The 15,753-nt window shown below is 50.8% G+C and overlaps 1 protein-coding gene across 1 annotated transcript in view; it reads left to right on the top strand.

Moving 5' to 3' along the window:
- CLEC16A (C-type lectin domain containing 16A) overlaps nucleotides 1-14,589 on the top strand; it is a 122,148-nt gene extending 107,559 nt beyond the window's left edge. The window contains exons 22-23 of the mRNA XM_056866272.1: nucleotides 1,627-1,770; nucleotides 14,240-14,589. Of these exons, the coding sequence (XP_056722250.1) occupies nucleotides 1,627-1,770; nucleotides 14,240-14,589 (494 nt within the window). The remainder of the gene's footprint in view (nucleotides 1-1,626; nucleotides 1,771-14,239) is intronic.
- Nucleotides 14,590-15,753: the final 1,164 nt, after the last annotated feature.

The raw sequence follows: 15,753 nt of genomic DNA, 5'->3' as shown, positions 1-15,753 counted from the left end.
CCGGGGATTGAACTGGGGACATGCAAAGCAGAGGCTCTTCCACTCAGCCACAACCCCTCCCTAGGACTTGGATGGGTGGCCACCAAGGAAGTCCAGGGTTGCTATGCAGAGGCAGGCAATGGCCGACCACCTCTGTTTGTCTCTTGCCCTGATCTGGATGGCCCAGGCTAGCAAAACCTCATCCAATCTTGGAAGCTAAGCAGGGTCAGCCCCGGTTAGTACTTGGATGGGAGGCCACCAAGGAAGATCAGGATTGCTATTCAGAGGCAGGCAATGGCAAATCCCCCCTGAGCATCTCTTGCCTTGAACACCATATGGGGTTGCTGTCAGTCAGCTGCGATTCGATGGCACTTATTTATTTGTTCACTTATTTTGAAGTTTCTGCCCCACTTTTCTCCCTAAAGCAGCTCACCACACTCTTACCTGTTCCTCACAACAACTCTGTGAAGTAGGTTAGGCTGAGAGCGTGTCACTGACCCAAGCAAACCTTCCATGGCAGAGTGGGGGGGGGTGAACTCTGGCCTCCCAAATCTAACCCCTCCACCACACTGGATCTCAAGATGTTTCACACTCAAAGAGTACAAAGTAAATGCTAATAATAACGGGGGGGGGGGTTGGGTTTGTGGAAAGGGCTGCTTCACAGGTTATTGGCTTTTTAGGAATGCACCAGAGATGCTTCAAGTATAGGTTCGAAAATACAAGAAGGTACACTAGAGCCAGCATGGCATAGTGGTTAAGAGCAGTGGTTTGGAGCAGTGGACTCTGATATGGAGAACTGGGTTCGATTCCCCACTCCTCCACATGAGCGGCGGAGGCTAATCTGGTGAACTGGATTTGTTTCCCCACTCCTCCACATGAAGCCAGCTGGGTGATCTTGGGCTAGTCACAGCTCTCTTAGAGCTCTCTCAGCCCCACCTACCTCACAGGGTGTCTGTTGTGGGGAGGGGAAGGGAAGGTTTGATTCTTCCCTAAGTGGTAGAGAAAGTTGGCATATAAAAATCAACTCTTCTTCTTCTTCTAGTTGGGGAGGCCAAGTCCGCTTGAGGCAAGTGGTCAGATCTGTTCCTACACAGGTGACGTTGCTCTGTGCCCCAGAACCGAGACTCCGCGGCACTTCAGGGGACGACGTCATGGTGTGGGACTACGGTCCGAGAGAGACCGTGTCAAATCCACACTCTGCCATGGAAGTTTCGCTTGGGTGGCCCTGGACCAGTCACACACTCTCTGGCAAACCTACCTCACAGGGTATTGTGATCATAAAATGGAGGCGAGGAGAAGGATATGAGCTTCTTTGGGTCCCCGTTGGGAAATAAGGCGGGGCAAGAACAAAGTAAAAAAAATTAAAGAAAATACAGACAGCATTCCCCAAAGAAGACGGTTTGAAAAACCACTCGGGTGCTTGGTCTGCCATTGAAGCGTTGCGTTTTTCCACATTTCTGCGCCCCTTGTTTAGCTTTGGCATGTGTGGGTTTTCCCCCCTTGTTCCTTTGCACACATGGGCTGGTGTTTTGCTGGCCAATGTTCCCCGGCAAACAGGGGCACCTTTCCTCTTTCCTGTGTGGGGATGCTTTTGCATTGCCGGTAACCTCTCCCCCCTATCCTCTCCTTTGCTTTCTCTGCCGGCAGGTTTTGCCGTCGCCCAGTGCACCAGCCAGCCCGGCCCCTCGCCGCTCTCCTCGCCGTCCCCTTCCTCCAGTGGGAGCACGGGGCACTGTGACTCGGCAGCCGCCAGCTCCACCTCCACGCCGTCCGTGGTCCAAAGCCCCTCAGGTACGGAGTCGCTGCTTTTAACGCTTGTCGCCCCTGCTGTGTAGGATGCCTGGGTTACATGTTGGCCATCAGTCTGGAGTATATTTGGTACGGCTGAACAGCTTAGGGCTGTTTAGCTTGGAAAGAAGGCAGTTAAGGGGTGACATGATAGAGGTCTATAAAATTATGCATGGTATAAACACAAACACAAACCTTTATTGGCATAATTACGATGCCATATGCATGGTATAGAGAGAGTGGACAGGGAGTAGCTTTTTTCCCTCTCATAATACTAGAGCGTGGGGTCATCTGCTGAAGCTGGTGAGAGATTCAACACAGATAAAAGGAAGTATTTTGTCACACAACGCATAGTTGAATTGTGGAACTCCCTGCTCCAGGATGCGGTGGTGGCTGCCAACTTGGAAGGCTTTAAGAGGGGAGTGGACATGTTCATGGAGGAGAGGGGTATTCATGGCTACTAGTCAAAATGGATACTGGTCATGATGCAGGATCGGAGGAGTAGGCCTATTATATGAGGTGCCGGGAACACAGGCAGGATAAATGCTGCTGCAGTCGCCTTGCTTGTGGGCTTCCTGGAGGCACCTGGTTGGCCACTGTGTGAACAGACTGCTGGACTTGATGGGCCTTTGTCTGATGCAGCAGGGCTTTTCTGATGTTCTTATGCTGTGTGATGACTGTTCTGGTTTATTTTTGTAGGCTGTGGCTTTTTTCGCCTGTTGGGTTCCCTTTTCTGCTTTTGCTGTTGATTTGATTCCAGGGTGGGGGGGAAAGGGGGAATATCAGATAGCCCTCTATAAATTTGACTTGCTTTTTGGAAATGGGAAGGAAAGAAAATGGTGACAGAAAGAAAACCTTAGCCAGTTTTTGAATAGTAAAATTGTTCTGTCAAACTTCTTTCCTCTATCAGAATCTACATTCCCATTGTTACAGCTGCAGTTTTCTCCACTCTGGTCCCCCCTTTCGTTTCCCTCTGCAACATTTTGTTTATAATGCCCAGTTTTTAGGTCTTGATTGGCATTTTTTAAAAAAATGATAAAAATAAAAAATCCCTTCCCCAGTGAAACTATTTTCCACGCTTTCTCTGCACCCTCATAATCTTCTTCCCCTTTTGTATTTAATTTTAGAGTTAATGAATTTTTAAAATAAAATTAAAAAATAAGGTTCTCTTTTATAAACTGCTTCTGAATGGAATAGTAGGTTCAGATAGGCCTTCTTGATTCTTTGGATTTTCCCCCCATGTCTCGTTTATGCCATGGAAATTCTAGAATGGGCCCCGAAGGTCCTCGGGGTGAATCCACTTGGTGTTCATGCAAAACTGGGGGCAACTAGGGCTACTTCCCTAGACTGGGAAGGGCAGCCATGAAGGAGCTAGAAAATATTTTGAAGTGTAAGGATGTGTCACTGGCCACCAAGATTAGATTAATTCATGCCATCGTATTCCCTGCAGTCAAAAGCTCTGCTCACGACCTGAGTTCGATCCCAACGAAAGTCGGTTTCAGGTAGCCGGCTCAAGGTTGATTCAGCCTTCCATCCTTCCGAGGTCGGTCAAATGAGCACCCAGCTTGCTGGGGGCAAAGGGAAGATGACTGGGGAAGGCACTGGCAAACCACCCTGTAAACAAAGTCTGCCTAGGAAACGTCGGGATGTGATGTCACCCCATGGGTCAGGAATGACCCGGTGCTTGCACAGGGGACCTTTACCTTTACTATTCCCTATTACTATGGATGGGTGTGAAAGCTGGACAATGAAGAAAGCTGATAGGAAGAAGATAGATTCCTTTGAAATGTGGTGTTGGAGGAGAGTGTTACAGATACCGTGGACGGCCAAAAAAACAAATCAGCGGGTTATAGATCAAATCAAGCCTGAACTGACCCTAGAAGCTAAAATGACTAAACTGAGGCTATCGTATTTTGGTCACATCATGAGACAACAAGAGTCACTGGAAAAGACAGTCATGCTAGGAAAAGTTGGCGGCAGCAGGAAAAGAGGAAGTCCCAACAAGAGATGGATTGACTCAGTAAAGGAAGCCACAGCCCTCAGTTTGCAAGATCTGAGCAAGGCTGTCAAAGATAGGACATTTTGGAGGACTTTCATTCACAGGGTCGCTCATTCACAGGGTCGCCATGAGTCAGAGGTGACTTGACTGCACTTAACACACAGGGCTACTTCCAGGTGGGGCCCGGAGTTCTGGAAATACAACTGATTTCCAGACAACACCAATCGGCTCCGGAGGACACGTTCCGGGGCATCGCACGCACGCTGAGCCCCCGCCCCTCCCCCAAACTCCACCCTCCCAAGGCACCCCCCCCCCAAAATCTCCAGGGATTTCTCCAGCTGGAGTTGGCCACAGCTGGCACGAAATGTCTTCCTGGTCCTCAGGGATGAGGGGAGTCAGAGGGGCAGCTTTACTGGAGTGGCAAGTTCTGTCACTTGTGAATCTGAAGCCTGCACAACGCACAGCTTGCGAATAATGGTTCATCACTGCACAGCAGACCCTGAGCTCTTTTGCAAGTGACCAGGACGGCGGCTGTCCCAAATTCACGCCCTCTGCCTGGGAATCCCATCCCATGTCCCAGATACACAGCAGCTGGCTATAGAACAGGGAAAAGGTGTTCCGCGTGAGCTCTGAGGCGCCAGCCCACGTTCCCTCTTTGGTCAGACAGGTTTGAAGTTGAACCTTGCCTGAAATTAATCTTGTTGGGGGGGACAAACATGACCCGGAGGGGCAGGCTTGCTGCTGACCCTCAGTGGTGGCCTTAAGATATTATTCCTTCCCATCCCTGGAAATATCTCCTGACGCTGCATGACTCCAGGAGGAAGCCCAGTGGGAGAGAGGTTGGTGTCTCAAAAAACTGCATCTCTTGGGAGATGGCGGCTCCAGAAAATTCCCCTCAGGGAGTGGGGGGGGGGTGCTGGTTTCCAGCTCTCCTGTGCCATGGAGGCTTTGAAATGGATTCCTTGGCATGCCTGGAATGGTTTATGGTGGCCATGAACTCTGGGGAAACACTGGTTTCCACAACCAAAGGCTGGCATGTCTCCATTCACCACATAATCATAGAGTTGGCAGGGACCACCAGGCCATCTAGTCCAGCCCCCTGCACACTGCAGGACATTTGCAACTACCTCCCCCACACACACCCAGTGACCCCTACTCTATGCCCAGAAGATGGCCAAGATGCCCTCCCTCTCATCATCTGCCTATGGCCATAGAATCCACATTGCTGACAGATGGCCATCTAACCTCTCCTTAAAAACCTCCAGGGAAGGAAAGCTCACCACCTCCCGAGGAAGCCTGTTCCACTGAGGAACCGCTCTAACTGTCACGAAGTTCTTCCTAATGTTTAAACTCTTTTGATTTAATTTCACTTAGACTGACAGCAGAGGTCTTTCACATCACCTACCGCCTGGCCCTTTACCTGGAGATGCTGGGGATTGACCCTGGAGCCTCCTGTGTACGAAGCAGATGCTCTACTTCTGAGCCACGTCCCCTCCCCTCTGCACATAACCTCTGCACAGAGAAGGCAGGCAGGCAAGGCTGAAAGTCGGCCACAACGAGGTCCCTTCCAACTCTGTGATTCTGTTCTATTCTAATTAGAGAAGTGGATGATACGGACTTTGATAGACCTGTGGTCTGATTCAGTGTTGGGCAGCTTTGTGGGTTTTTGTGTATAAACACAGGTCCGGGCTTTGTATCATGTAAAGCTTAGCTACTTCCCTCTTCGGTGATCTCAGGAATGCGTCTGTGTTGACGTATGTCACTCATGCCTGGCCAAACCAAGCCGAGGTCCGTCAAGTTCACAGGTCCGTCAAGTTCACATCCGTTGCAAAAGTCCCAGCAGAGGGGGGCAGTTCATTGGAAAACGGTCACTCCCTCCCCCACGGACTTATTTCTGCTTGTCCACAAGGGATCTTTTAGAGTTCTCTGTAAAACCACACACACGCCCAGGTAAAGTATTAACTTCAGCGGAATAGCTTTGGGGCTTGTAAAAGGAACACTTATTGATACTTGGGAATATACTGTGTTTATTTGAAAGGAAAGTGACCCTGAATGTGAAGAACCCCCCCCCTAAAAAATCTTGTGCACCCACCCCCCAAAAAATTTACTGGACATAAATGTAATTAATTTGTATGTGAATGTAAGACTATCCCCCTTTTACCTAAAAAAGTGCTTTTGCGTTGGAGTAAATACACACAAATGAAAGAGATTTGTGTGTAATTGAGCAAGTTAGTTGAAGCTCTCTTGGTTCTGTATCGTTAATTTTTCTTTTCTCTTTTAAATTCACTAAGACAATTATATCTGCTGGTTTGCTTTTTCTAGGCCGGGCGGCTTTTGGGGGTGGTGTTGGGATTCCTTAAGGCTCAAGGTTATAGCCAATAAAGCTGTACCATTGAAGGAAGGAAGGTTGGGAGGGTGCTGTAAGTGGGCAGGGGGTGAGTAGGACCTTCTCTTCAGGAAAACCTGACTTTTTAGCTTCTCTCAAACGTGGCCCTTCCCAGCTGGCAGTTCCAGGCCGTGGGGCAACTAGCAATGTGCAGTCCAGGAACTCCACCCTCCCCTGTTCCAGCCAAACTGCCCCCCCTTCAGAGAACGGTTAATGGGCTTCATAGACGTGGAAAACAGAAGCAGGGTTTTTTTGCATTGGAAGTGAGGAAAGTCCCTAAAATGCCAGGGTGTCCTTCAGACGGGTTTTTATGAGCGTTTTCATTTGGTCCAAAGTCCGATCCGGGCCTGCTTGCTGCGCTCCCTCTCTTTTTTTCTCGCCCCCCCCCCCCCCGTCGCAATTCATCGTCTCAGGTTTACTGTACAGGCCTTTGGCCTCTGTGATGCTCCGAGAAGAAGGTTGCTGAATTGGTGAGATTGCTTCATTCACAGGTTAAGCAATCTTCTCTGCCTCTCTCCCCGCCCGCCCCCGAAGCCGCAACATTTCTGGCTATTGCAAGGTGCTGTGGCAGATGAAAGGATCCGCAGGCGTAATTTATGAGGCTGCCTCCCCTTGCAAAACAGGGAGATCCCACGGCAAATCCTGAGATTTATGCCGCTTGCAAAAGTGGCATGAATTAATTAGAGCACTCCTAATTGCAATCTGCCCCCTTCCCCACCCCCTCTCCCCAGCAGTGGCCGGTTGCAGGATTCTGCCGCCTCGTTCCACAATCAGAGACTCGAGGGCGAAGGCACCGCAAACCCATGCATTGCGCGTTAGTCAAGAGCACGGCTTGTTTCTTCAGTACGGCGATATCTTTGCTTATTAAATTAACGCATCATTTGAAGACGGAATGCTGCTTGGCAAATGCCAGGCGTTAATAGCAACGGTGTATCATCAGCATCGCCGCTTGCCTCTTTCCCAATCAGCTGCTTTTTGTTATTTGCGGTTATAAGGAGCTTTGAAGACGAGTTCAAAACTCGTGAGCGGCAGGGGAACCCGGGCCTTTGGGGAGTCAGATGCAGAGTGTATAACGCTGGGTGCACTTTTTTGCTTGGCTGTGTGCTCACCTGCCTCGGGAGGTTGTTTCTCAACCTAGTGGGATCAGAACGGTGAGGTTGCTAGGGGGATCGAGGAGGGAGAATTGCAGTGCGGAAACCCCCCCCCCCCAAACTGGAGATTGCATTCGGAGAGTGCCGAATCCTTCCCTTCCAACACTCCTCCCCAAGTGATTTTCTCCCAGCATGGCTTAGACGGAAGCCGGTGGGAGCGGGCAGTTTGGGCATCCGAAAGGGCTGGCACCCCCTTCCCTTCTGCTCTTTCTCCCGTTTAAATCCCTCCTTCCTAGGGTTGCCAGTTCCGGGTTGGGAAATACCTGGAGATTTTGGAGCCTGTGGAGGGCAGAGTTTAGGGAGGGGAGGGACTTCAGTGGGGTATGAAGCCATAGAGTCCACCTTCCAAGGTGGCCATTTTCTGCAGGGGAACTGATCTTTGTCGCCTGGAGCTCACCTGTATGAGCAGGTGATCTCCAGCCATCACCTGGAGGCTGGCAACCCTTCTCCCTCCCCACGCATTAACAATTGTTGCCTCCAGAACTGGTGTTCTACCCCCAATCCAGCTAGACCCGGCCTCCTGGCCAGCTCGTCTCCTGCTGCAAACCTCGCACCTGCAAATTGCCATCCTTTGCGTGCGCATTAATCTCAAAGTGCCGGGTGCAAGGGTCCCGAGAGCTCCTTTGAGTTCACCAGAGGGCCGTTGAGGAACCTGGCTGTAGTCCTCTTTGGAAAGTTCCACTGGGGTTTCAAAAGAGAATTGCGAGACGGTTGTGACCACGGAGAGGAGGTGGTGGTTTGAGAAGCATCCTTTCAGGCTCGTGGAGCTGGGCTATGCGTTTCTTTGGGTCCACGCCCTGAGATTGTGTAGGTGGTGGGGGGGAGGGGTACGTGGTGTTTCTACACTGGCTTTTCCTTCATGGCAAAAATAGCACATGAGAACGAGACCACCCAAATTCATTCCCCCCCCGCCCCCGCAAAAAGCTTTGCACGCTGTATGTGTGCGCATGCTGAACTTTGCGGCTCTCATCCTACCCCACCCCACCCCCAAGTCAACTGGTCACCCCTGGATCCTTCTTAAAAAAAACAGGCTGCAATTAGATTTGACCAGATTCCAAGGGCAGTATTTTAGCCTTCCCATCTCTAGCTAACAGGGTAGATTTATCCTGCTTTCTGATTTATGGCCAGCTTGGGGGCGGGGGAGGCACAGCCTGCTCCCGCGATTTATTACTGCTAAGTGGGCCAGGAATATTGCTAACCCACCAGAAAATCTGTAAAAGATGGCTCTGGGCATCATTTTTATAGCAGGTCACCGAGTTGATGCGCGTTTTGCCCGCAGCTCTCTCTTTTGGCGCTTAAGCGGGCCTTTGGAGGGGGTGTGCCCATCTGGCAGCGGAGCGGGTTCAACCTGACGGGGCGCTCATTCTCAAGGGAAAGAGGAGGTGCCTCTTTGCAGGCCGCCGGCTTCGTAAGCTGCAAGCGTGGTGTGGTGGTTAAGAGCAGTGGTTTGGAGCAGTGGACTCTGATCTGGAGAACCGGGTTTGATTCCCCACTCTTCCACATGAGCGGCGGAGACTAATCTGGTGAACCGGGTTGGTTTCCCCACTCCTCCACATGAAAGCAACTGGGTGACCTTGGGCTAGTCGCAGTTCTCTCCGAACTCAGCCTCACCTGCCTCACAGGGTTTCTGTTGTGAGGAGGGGAAGGGAAGGTGATTGTTAGCCAGTTTCATTCTCCCTTAAGTGGTAGAGAAAGTCGGCATATAAAAACCAACTCTTCTTCTCCTCCTCCTTCTCCTTCGGCTTCTTCTTCTTCCAAAGAGGAGAGGGGGGTTTTTTGGGGGGGGGGGGAGACACTCACCCCAGGGTATCCTGGCAAATGTCCGCGTTGGTCCTTGTTGCGAATCTAACTTGTCTGCTTTCTGTCCCTCCCTGCCCGCACCTGTCTCCCTGTGGTGTGAAGGTGCCCATGTGACCTGTCTCGCTATGTTTCCCTCTATCTAGTAAGGCCTGCCAGGAAAGGACGGCGGCCGGCGTTTAGTGCCTCGGAGGCTGACGGTCGTGGTGGACACTGGGTTTAAGCGTTCCAGCAGCCGCTGCGGCAGCCAAACCCTTTTCAGGCAGGTCTCTCCATGCGTGTTTCGTTTGTTTCCTGCCCCCTCCGGCACACCACAAAAGTCAACTGAGCATCTCCATCACCCACAGAAATGAGTAATCAGCATGGAGGGCCTTATCCCTTGGTGTAGGGCATCTTGCAAGACACTTTAGTTCAGCTTCTGCAGAACTGAGGTTGGTTGCGCTGTGCCAACAGGGGCAAAGAGGTCTCCTATTGTGGCACTGCAATTTAAGAAGGATGTCAACAAGCTGGAACGTGTCCAGAGGAGGGCAACAAAGATGGTGAGGGGTCTGGAGACCAAGTCCTATGAGGAAAGGTTGAAGTATGTTTAGCCTGAAGAGGAGAAGACTGAGAGGGGATAGGATAACCATCTTCTGCTGACATATAGAGGAGGGTGCCGAGTTGTTTTCTGTTGCCCCAGAAGGTCGGACCAGAACCAACGCGTTGAAATTAAATCAAAAGAGTTTCCGTCTAGACATTAGGAGGAACTTTCTAACAGTTAGAGCGGTTCCTCAGTAGAACAGGCTTCCTCAGGAGGTGGTGAGTTCTCCTTCCCTGGAGGTTTTGAAGCAGAGGCTAGATGGCCATCTGCCAGCAATGCTGATTCTAAGACCTTGAGCAGTTCATGAGAAGGAGGGCATCTTGGCCATCTTGTGGGCATGGAGTAGGGATCACTGGGGGTGTGGGGGGGGGAGGTTGTTGTGAACTTCCTGCATTGTGCAGGGGCTGGACTGGATGACCCTGGTGGTCCCTTCCAACTCTATGATTCCAACTTTATGATTCTATTCCCTAGAACCTCTTAGCTGGGGAAGGGAAAGAGTTCTGAATCATGCCCCCCACCCCCGCTCGGGGAAGAAAACTTTGCTGTGCGCAGGCGCTGTGCTCTTGGGGGCCTTCTTCCCCTGTCTGTTCCCGACTTCTCTTTTTGCTGCTCCCATTGAAAACAATTACGGCTTTTTCTCCTTGTGGAAAGCATCCAGGGGTAGAAGCTCCCCGCCCTTGGCACGTGGAGCAGGAGACGGAGGCTGGCACGTGGCACAGAGTTCTGATCTGGCACGGGGAAAAGCTTCTTGGTGCGACGTAGGGGTACAAGGAACCAGGAGGGGACGTGCACTGTGGTTCTCTCAGGGGAGGAGGAATCCCACCCCGCTGGCCTGTCCTCTCTCGCTCTTCCATAATCCCTTTGGGGGTCTTCCCTCCGTTGTGGTTTTGTTTTCTCCGCCTTTCTTCCTCGCATGCTTACCTGCCTGCCATCTTGCCAGCCCCCTTCGCCCACTTGATTGCCTGCTCGCTTCCCCACCTGTCCGGCCTTCCCTCCCTCCACCCCCAGGGTGGTGAGAAGCAGGCTTATGGGGCGGAGCCAGCTGAAGCCTCCTCCTGCTCAAGGCCGCTGTCAGCACCCTGGTTTTTTCTCTGCCTTTTGGGCTGTTGTGGCAACCCCGGCACGCTGGCCGAATAGCCTTATTCTCCCCCTTCACAGCATCTGCACATGCTCAGACATTGCCGTCACAGGGTGGGAGGAGAATTCGCTTCAGTAGTTGTATTTTTCTGCATGCCTGGGGTTGCCAGAAACATGCCTTAGCCTTGGTTGCTTTTGCCTCTCTTGTGGATTTTTTTGCCCATTCTTAGCAAGTGAAGATACTTTACCCTTCAGGCAGCCTTTCTGGTATTTTATTTTACTCTGGGGACTCATACGTTTCAGTTAATTTTTTAAAATTTATTACATTATTTATAGTCTGTTTTTCTCGCCGAAACTCAAGGTGGAATTCACAGTGTAGATCAATGTAGGTCAATAGGATGGGGATATCTAATAAGCAATGTAATAAGACTAGGCATTGAAGGGTTTTGAAGCAGAGGTGCAACAACAGGCCCCCGTTCTCAAACCTTCAGCCCTCCCCTGTTCAGCATAAGAGGCCTTTGAGTTAACGCCTGCACTCACCGTCCACAACTGTCTTCACTGTTCATAATTTTTTGTCCTTTTAAAAGGAATTTGCTACGCATCTTAATGACATTGTGTGTTTTTTTCATTGAGCTTGTGCTCAACCTGTTTCTGTATGTTTTCCTGTCCGCCAAGCTGCCCCAAACACCACTTTGCTGCACCGAGAGCCAAACAGCCTTTATTTGCTACTAATCCTCATGAGGATTTGTGACCTTTAAAAAAAAATGGTTGCATCCTCCCTTAGCAACCAAACGTTTAGTTTACCCAGCTTTCCCCAATTGCGCCAGTGTGCTGAGACATTCAGGAACGATGATGATAGTTCAGTTATTTAAAAGAAGTGTGAAGCAAATCTTCCAGGAAAGCAGAATACATTCTACCCAAGCCCTGTGCATAGAAATGACACATCCCAAGAGCCAGGTATTACTTACCGGTGTCTCTTACATTAGCTAATTTCCTCGACTCAGGTTACCAAAAAAAAAAAAAAAAAACCCTAGCATGCAGACCTGCCAGGAAATGGCCACTGCCATGTTTAATATATGAATGGTGTGATGTGGGATACTCATTTTTAGCAGACTTCTCTTTCACTCATTCATGGATCTTCCCAGAAAGGCGACGATGCTTTATCCCCTCCCCTTTCCATTCAGTATTCTCAGTGCTTAGTGTATCATCTTAAGCCTCTCTAATCGGATCAGCCACAGCCGGGCAAGCGCCTGCAAGCCCTCCTCCATTCCTCTGGCACTTAAGGGAGGCGCATCACCGCTGGAAGCTCTTTGAAGGGCCAGTTTCACACGTAAAGCTGCCTTATACTGAATCAGACCCTTGGTCCATCAAAGTCAGTATGGTCTACTCAGATCAGCAGCAGCTCTCCAGGGTAGCAGGCAGAGGTCTTTCACATCACCTACCTGCCTAGTCCCTTTAACTGGAGAAGCCGGGGACTGAACCTGGGACCTTCTGCGTGCCAAGCAGAGGCTCTACCACTGAGCCACAGCCCTTTCCCAACATTTACACATGAAGCTGCCTTCTACTGAATCAGACCCTTGTTCCCTCAAAGTCAGTATTGTCTACTCAGACTAGCAGTGCTCTCCAGGGTCTCAGGCAGAGATCTTTCCCATCACCTACTGCCTGGTCCTTTTTAACTGGAGATGCCGGGGCTTGAACCTGGGACCTTCTGCATGCCAAGCAGATGCTCGACCGCTGAGCCACGGTCCCTCTCCAGTTTCATTCTATAGTTCAAGGGTAGCTTGGATGAATGGGCCCTTCTAACTCCACTGGAGGTGATTAAATGTGAGCAGAGAAATGTCATGGCACATTGGCAATCAGAGACTCGCCTGGCCGTGGGGCTAGAGGGCCCAGGAGTGCCAGAGAAAAGGCTGGGTCACCCCAGGCAGCTCACTCGCCCCGTGTGGCCCCTTCCTGAAGGAGGCCCCTTGGGATTCGCACCAAGGGCTCAGGACTGCAAGGGGAGGGAGGCTTACACCCCCTGTGTTGTTTTCCTGGCCTAAATTAGACCCAGGGAGCCCGTATGGTGTAGTGGTTAAGGGTATCCGGCTAGGACATGGGAGAACCAGGTTCAAATCCCCACTTGTGCCATGGAAACTCACTGGGTGGCCTTGGGCCAGTCACATGCTCTTTGCCTGAGCTGTCTCGCAGGGTTGTTGTGAGAGCAAAATGGAGGAGCGGAGAACGAAATAAGCCACTTCGGGTCTCCCCTGGGGAGAATGGCAGGGTCTAAATGGAGTGAATGAATAAATTAATCAATTTTGCCAGGTTAGGGGGGAAATTTCTAGGTAGTGACATGGGTCAGTGCATGATTTAAAGAGAAGAGGATTCTCTGGGGAAGTTCAGTGAACTCCCAGCACGTGTCCTCTGTCTGAGGCTTGGCTGGTTACTGTCAGGATTCTGGGATGCTCAGATAGTGAGCCTGAAAGGGTGCAGCGCTCACCTTCCGTTCAGAGCCTGGCTAGAATCATAGAGTTGGAAATGGCCATAGAGGCCATCTAGTCCAACCCCCTGCTTAATGCAGGATCAGCCTAGAGCATCCCTAACAAGTGCTTGTCCAGCCTGCGCTTGAAGACTGCCAGAGAGGGGGAGCTCGCCACCTCCCTGGTCAGCCCATTCCACTGCTGAACAACTCTTACTGTAAACAGTTTTTTCCCAGTATCCAGATTAGTTTCAAAGCATGCAACCCACGCTACCGGTCTTGATTTACTGCTTTACTTTTATCTCCCTCCCTCCTCAGAACTGAGCACAAGAATCTGCCTTACGCAGAATCAGGGCGTCCAAAGGCCTTTTATGCATGGCTGTTTCCCTTGTCACCCCTCCGACGACCTCAGGTCTTTGTTTTGATTGTGCATGCCCTTTCCAACCACTTTGCCCGCGTTTTCAAATTCAAGATAAAACAGGTCCCTGAAAATGCGGGCAAATTGCGGGGACACGCGGGGGAGAGCGAGGCAACCTCTGACAGTTGGAAACAGCATGCAGAATCACAACAAAGACCCGAAGTCGTCATAGGGGTGACAGTGAGGGAAACAGCCGTGCATAAAAGGCCATGGTCTCAAGCTCATATATATAGATATATATATATATATATATATATATATATATATATATATATATATATATAAAATCATTAGTTGGCTTAATCGCCCTGTGCATGCTCCCCTCAGCCCTTTGGGCAAAGAGTGGGCTGCGTTGGGTTTTAAAAAAAATTGGTAAGGGATTCAGAGTGTCTCCAAAGATAACTGAGCTGCTGGTGTGTTTATAGAATCAGACAGTAACGCACGGGCTGTGTCCAGACTGAGATTTGAGCCCAAGCTGGAAGTCTGACTTTCAAAGTGCGCTCTTCCCTGTTTGTGCCCTTGCAAAGTGTTCGAACTGCGGTGCTGTTTTTAACACGCGATGATGCACAAGCATATAACGCGGTGCTTGCTTCCCTTTCACAGATGACGCAGCCGTTCCGGAGCACCCTCGGACGCCGTCCTTCAGTCACTTGGCGGTAGCTGATGACTCTTCCGCGCCTCTCTCAAGATCCGGCAAGAACCCTGGAAGGAACGCCGAAGCAGAGACCGCCAGCTTATCTCCCAGTCTGATTCCTGCCCAGCAGCCCACGATCTCCCTCATCGTCACCGACAGCTCGGACTCCCTGGGCATAGAGTCGCTAACGCTGGTCCCGCCGGTCGACACAGACTGTATCCTTGCCGTTGGCTACATCCCGCCACCGGCTTCGGAGACAGATGTTTGCACAGACACAGAAGGGGGTGGTCCTTCTCATTTGGACCCCGGGCAGCAGTGACAGAGATGCACAGGGAACGCTCGCTGCTTGACGAAGCCCTTCAATGAACCTGTGGTAACACCCCACAATCCTGCCGTCAGAGTCTTTTTTCTATAAAAGGATTAAGATCCTGTGTTTGTTGTGAGACAGGAATCTCCTGTAAACCTAGGACTACGTGTTGGGCGCTGGTGGTGATGAAAAAGGAGGCGGAGGGCACAGTGGCAGGGGAGTGGGCAAGAGCAAAGGGGGTCGTGGTGGTTTTTCTTTCCACTTCTTTTTTAAAAGCCACTAATAGAAGAGCCACTTCTTTGAACCACATTATCTTCCCTGCAGCGAAATTAAGGAAACTCGGGAAAGACTTTTTTTGCTTTCTGTTTTGAATCATTTTTCTGGGGTGGGGGGCACGGACTGCTTACAACTTTTGCCCGGAGGAAAGAGCGATGAACCCCAGGGTACTTTGGAGTTGAGCTTTTCCCCCTGAGCAAACCTTCGCCCTCTTCTACCAGCCTCCCTCCAAGGCTCGAGTGGTCTGCGGAAACTGCGGCCCAGCCAGCTGCTTGTATTTATACCGCTGTAAACTTTTAGCTTTGTTTGCGTTTCTTCACTGTGTGTATCTCTTTTGAACCTGGAGCCTCCGCACATCTGTTGTGGGTGGGAGTTTGCAAGGGGGGGAGGAACCAGCTCTTAGGTGTCTCTCAAGGGATTCTTTGGAAGAAAACGTGGGGAATCTTTGGCAGGGTTTTTTGTGTAAAGGATTTCAGAGGAATGTAAAATATTTTAGCGTACTGCTTTTCTCGTGGTGTGGTTGATTTGTCTGTGCGGCATGCTCGCGTGGGTACCGGCCCTTTCTTAAGGAGGGCCCCCTACTGCCACAGGCTTCAGAAGAGGGGGCGTTTTGTATACCAGTAAATCCAGCGTGCGGCTGAAAGCGCACGTCCATTCCTGGATGCCGCCGTCCACCTCCCCCTGAGGCTGATTCAAGTGAGCGAAGCTCCATTCCACCCCGTGTGTGCATCACTCAGTATTCCTCTCCTAGTGCTAACTGGGAAAGATGAAGTAGACTTTTAACTTCCTGGAGGGTGGCTTTTTTTTTTTTTTTTTGGCCATATTCTGGGCATGGAGCAGGGGTCACTGGGGGTGTAGGGAGGAGGTAGTTGTGAATTTCCTTCATTGTTTAGGGGGCTG

Source organism: Euleptes europaea, chromosome 21 (assembly GCF_029931775.1).
Source record: "Euleptes europaea isolate rEulEur1 chromosome 21, rEulEur1.hap1, whole genome shotgun sequence".
Classification (NCBI taxonomy): Eukaryota; Metazoa; Chordata; class Lepidosauria; order Squamata; family Sphaerodactylidae; genus Euleptes; species Euleptes europaea.
Note: the sequence above shows the minus strand (reverse complement) of the source record. Positions and strands in the feature narration are given on the sequence as shown.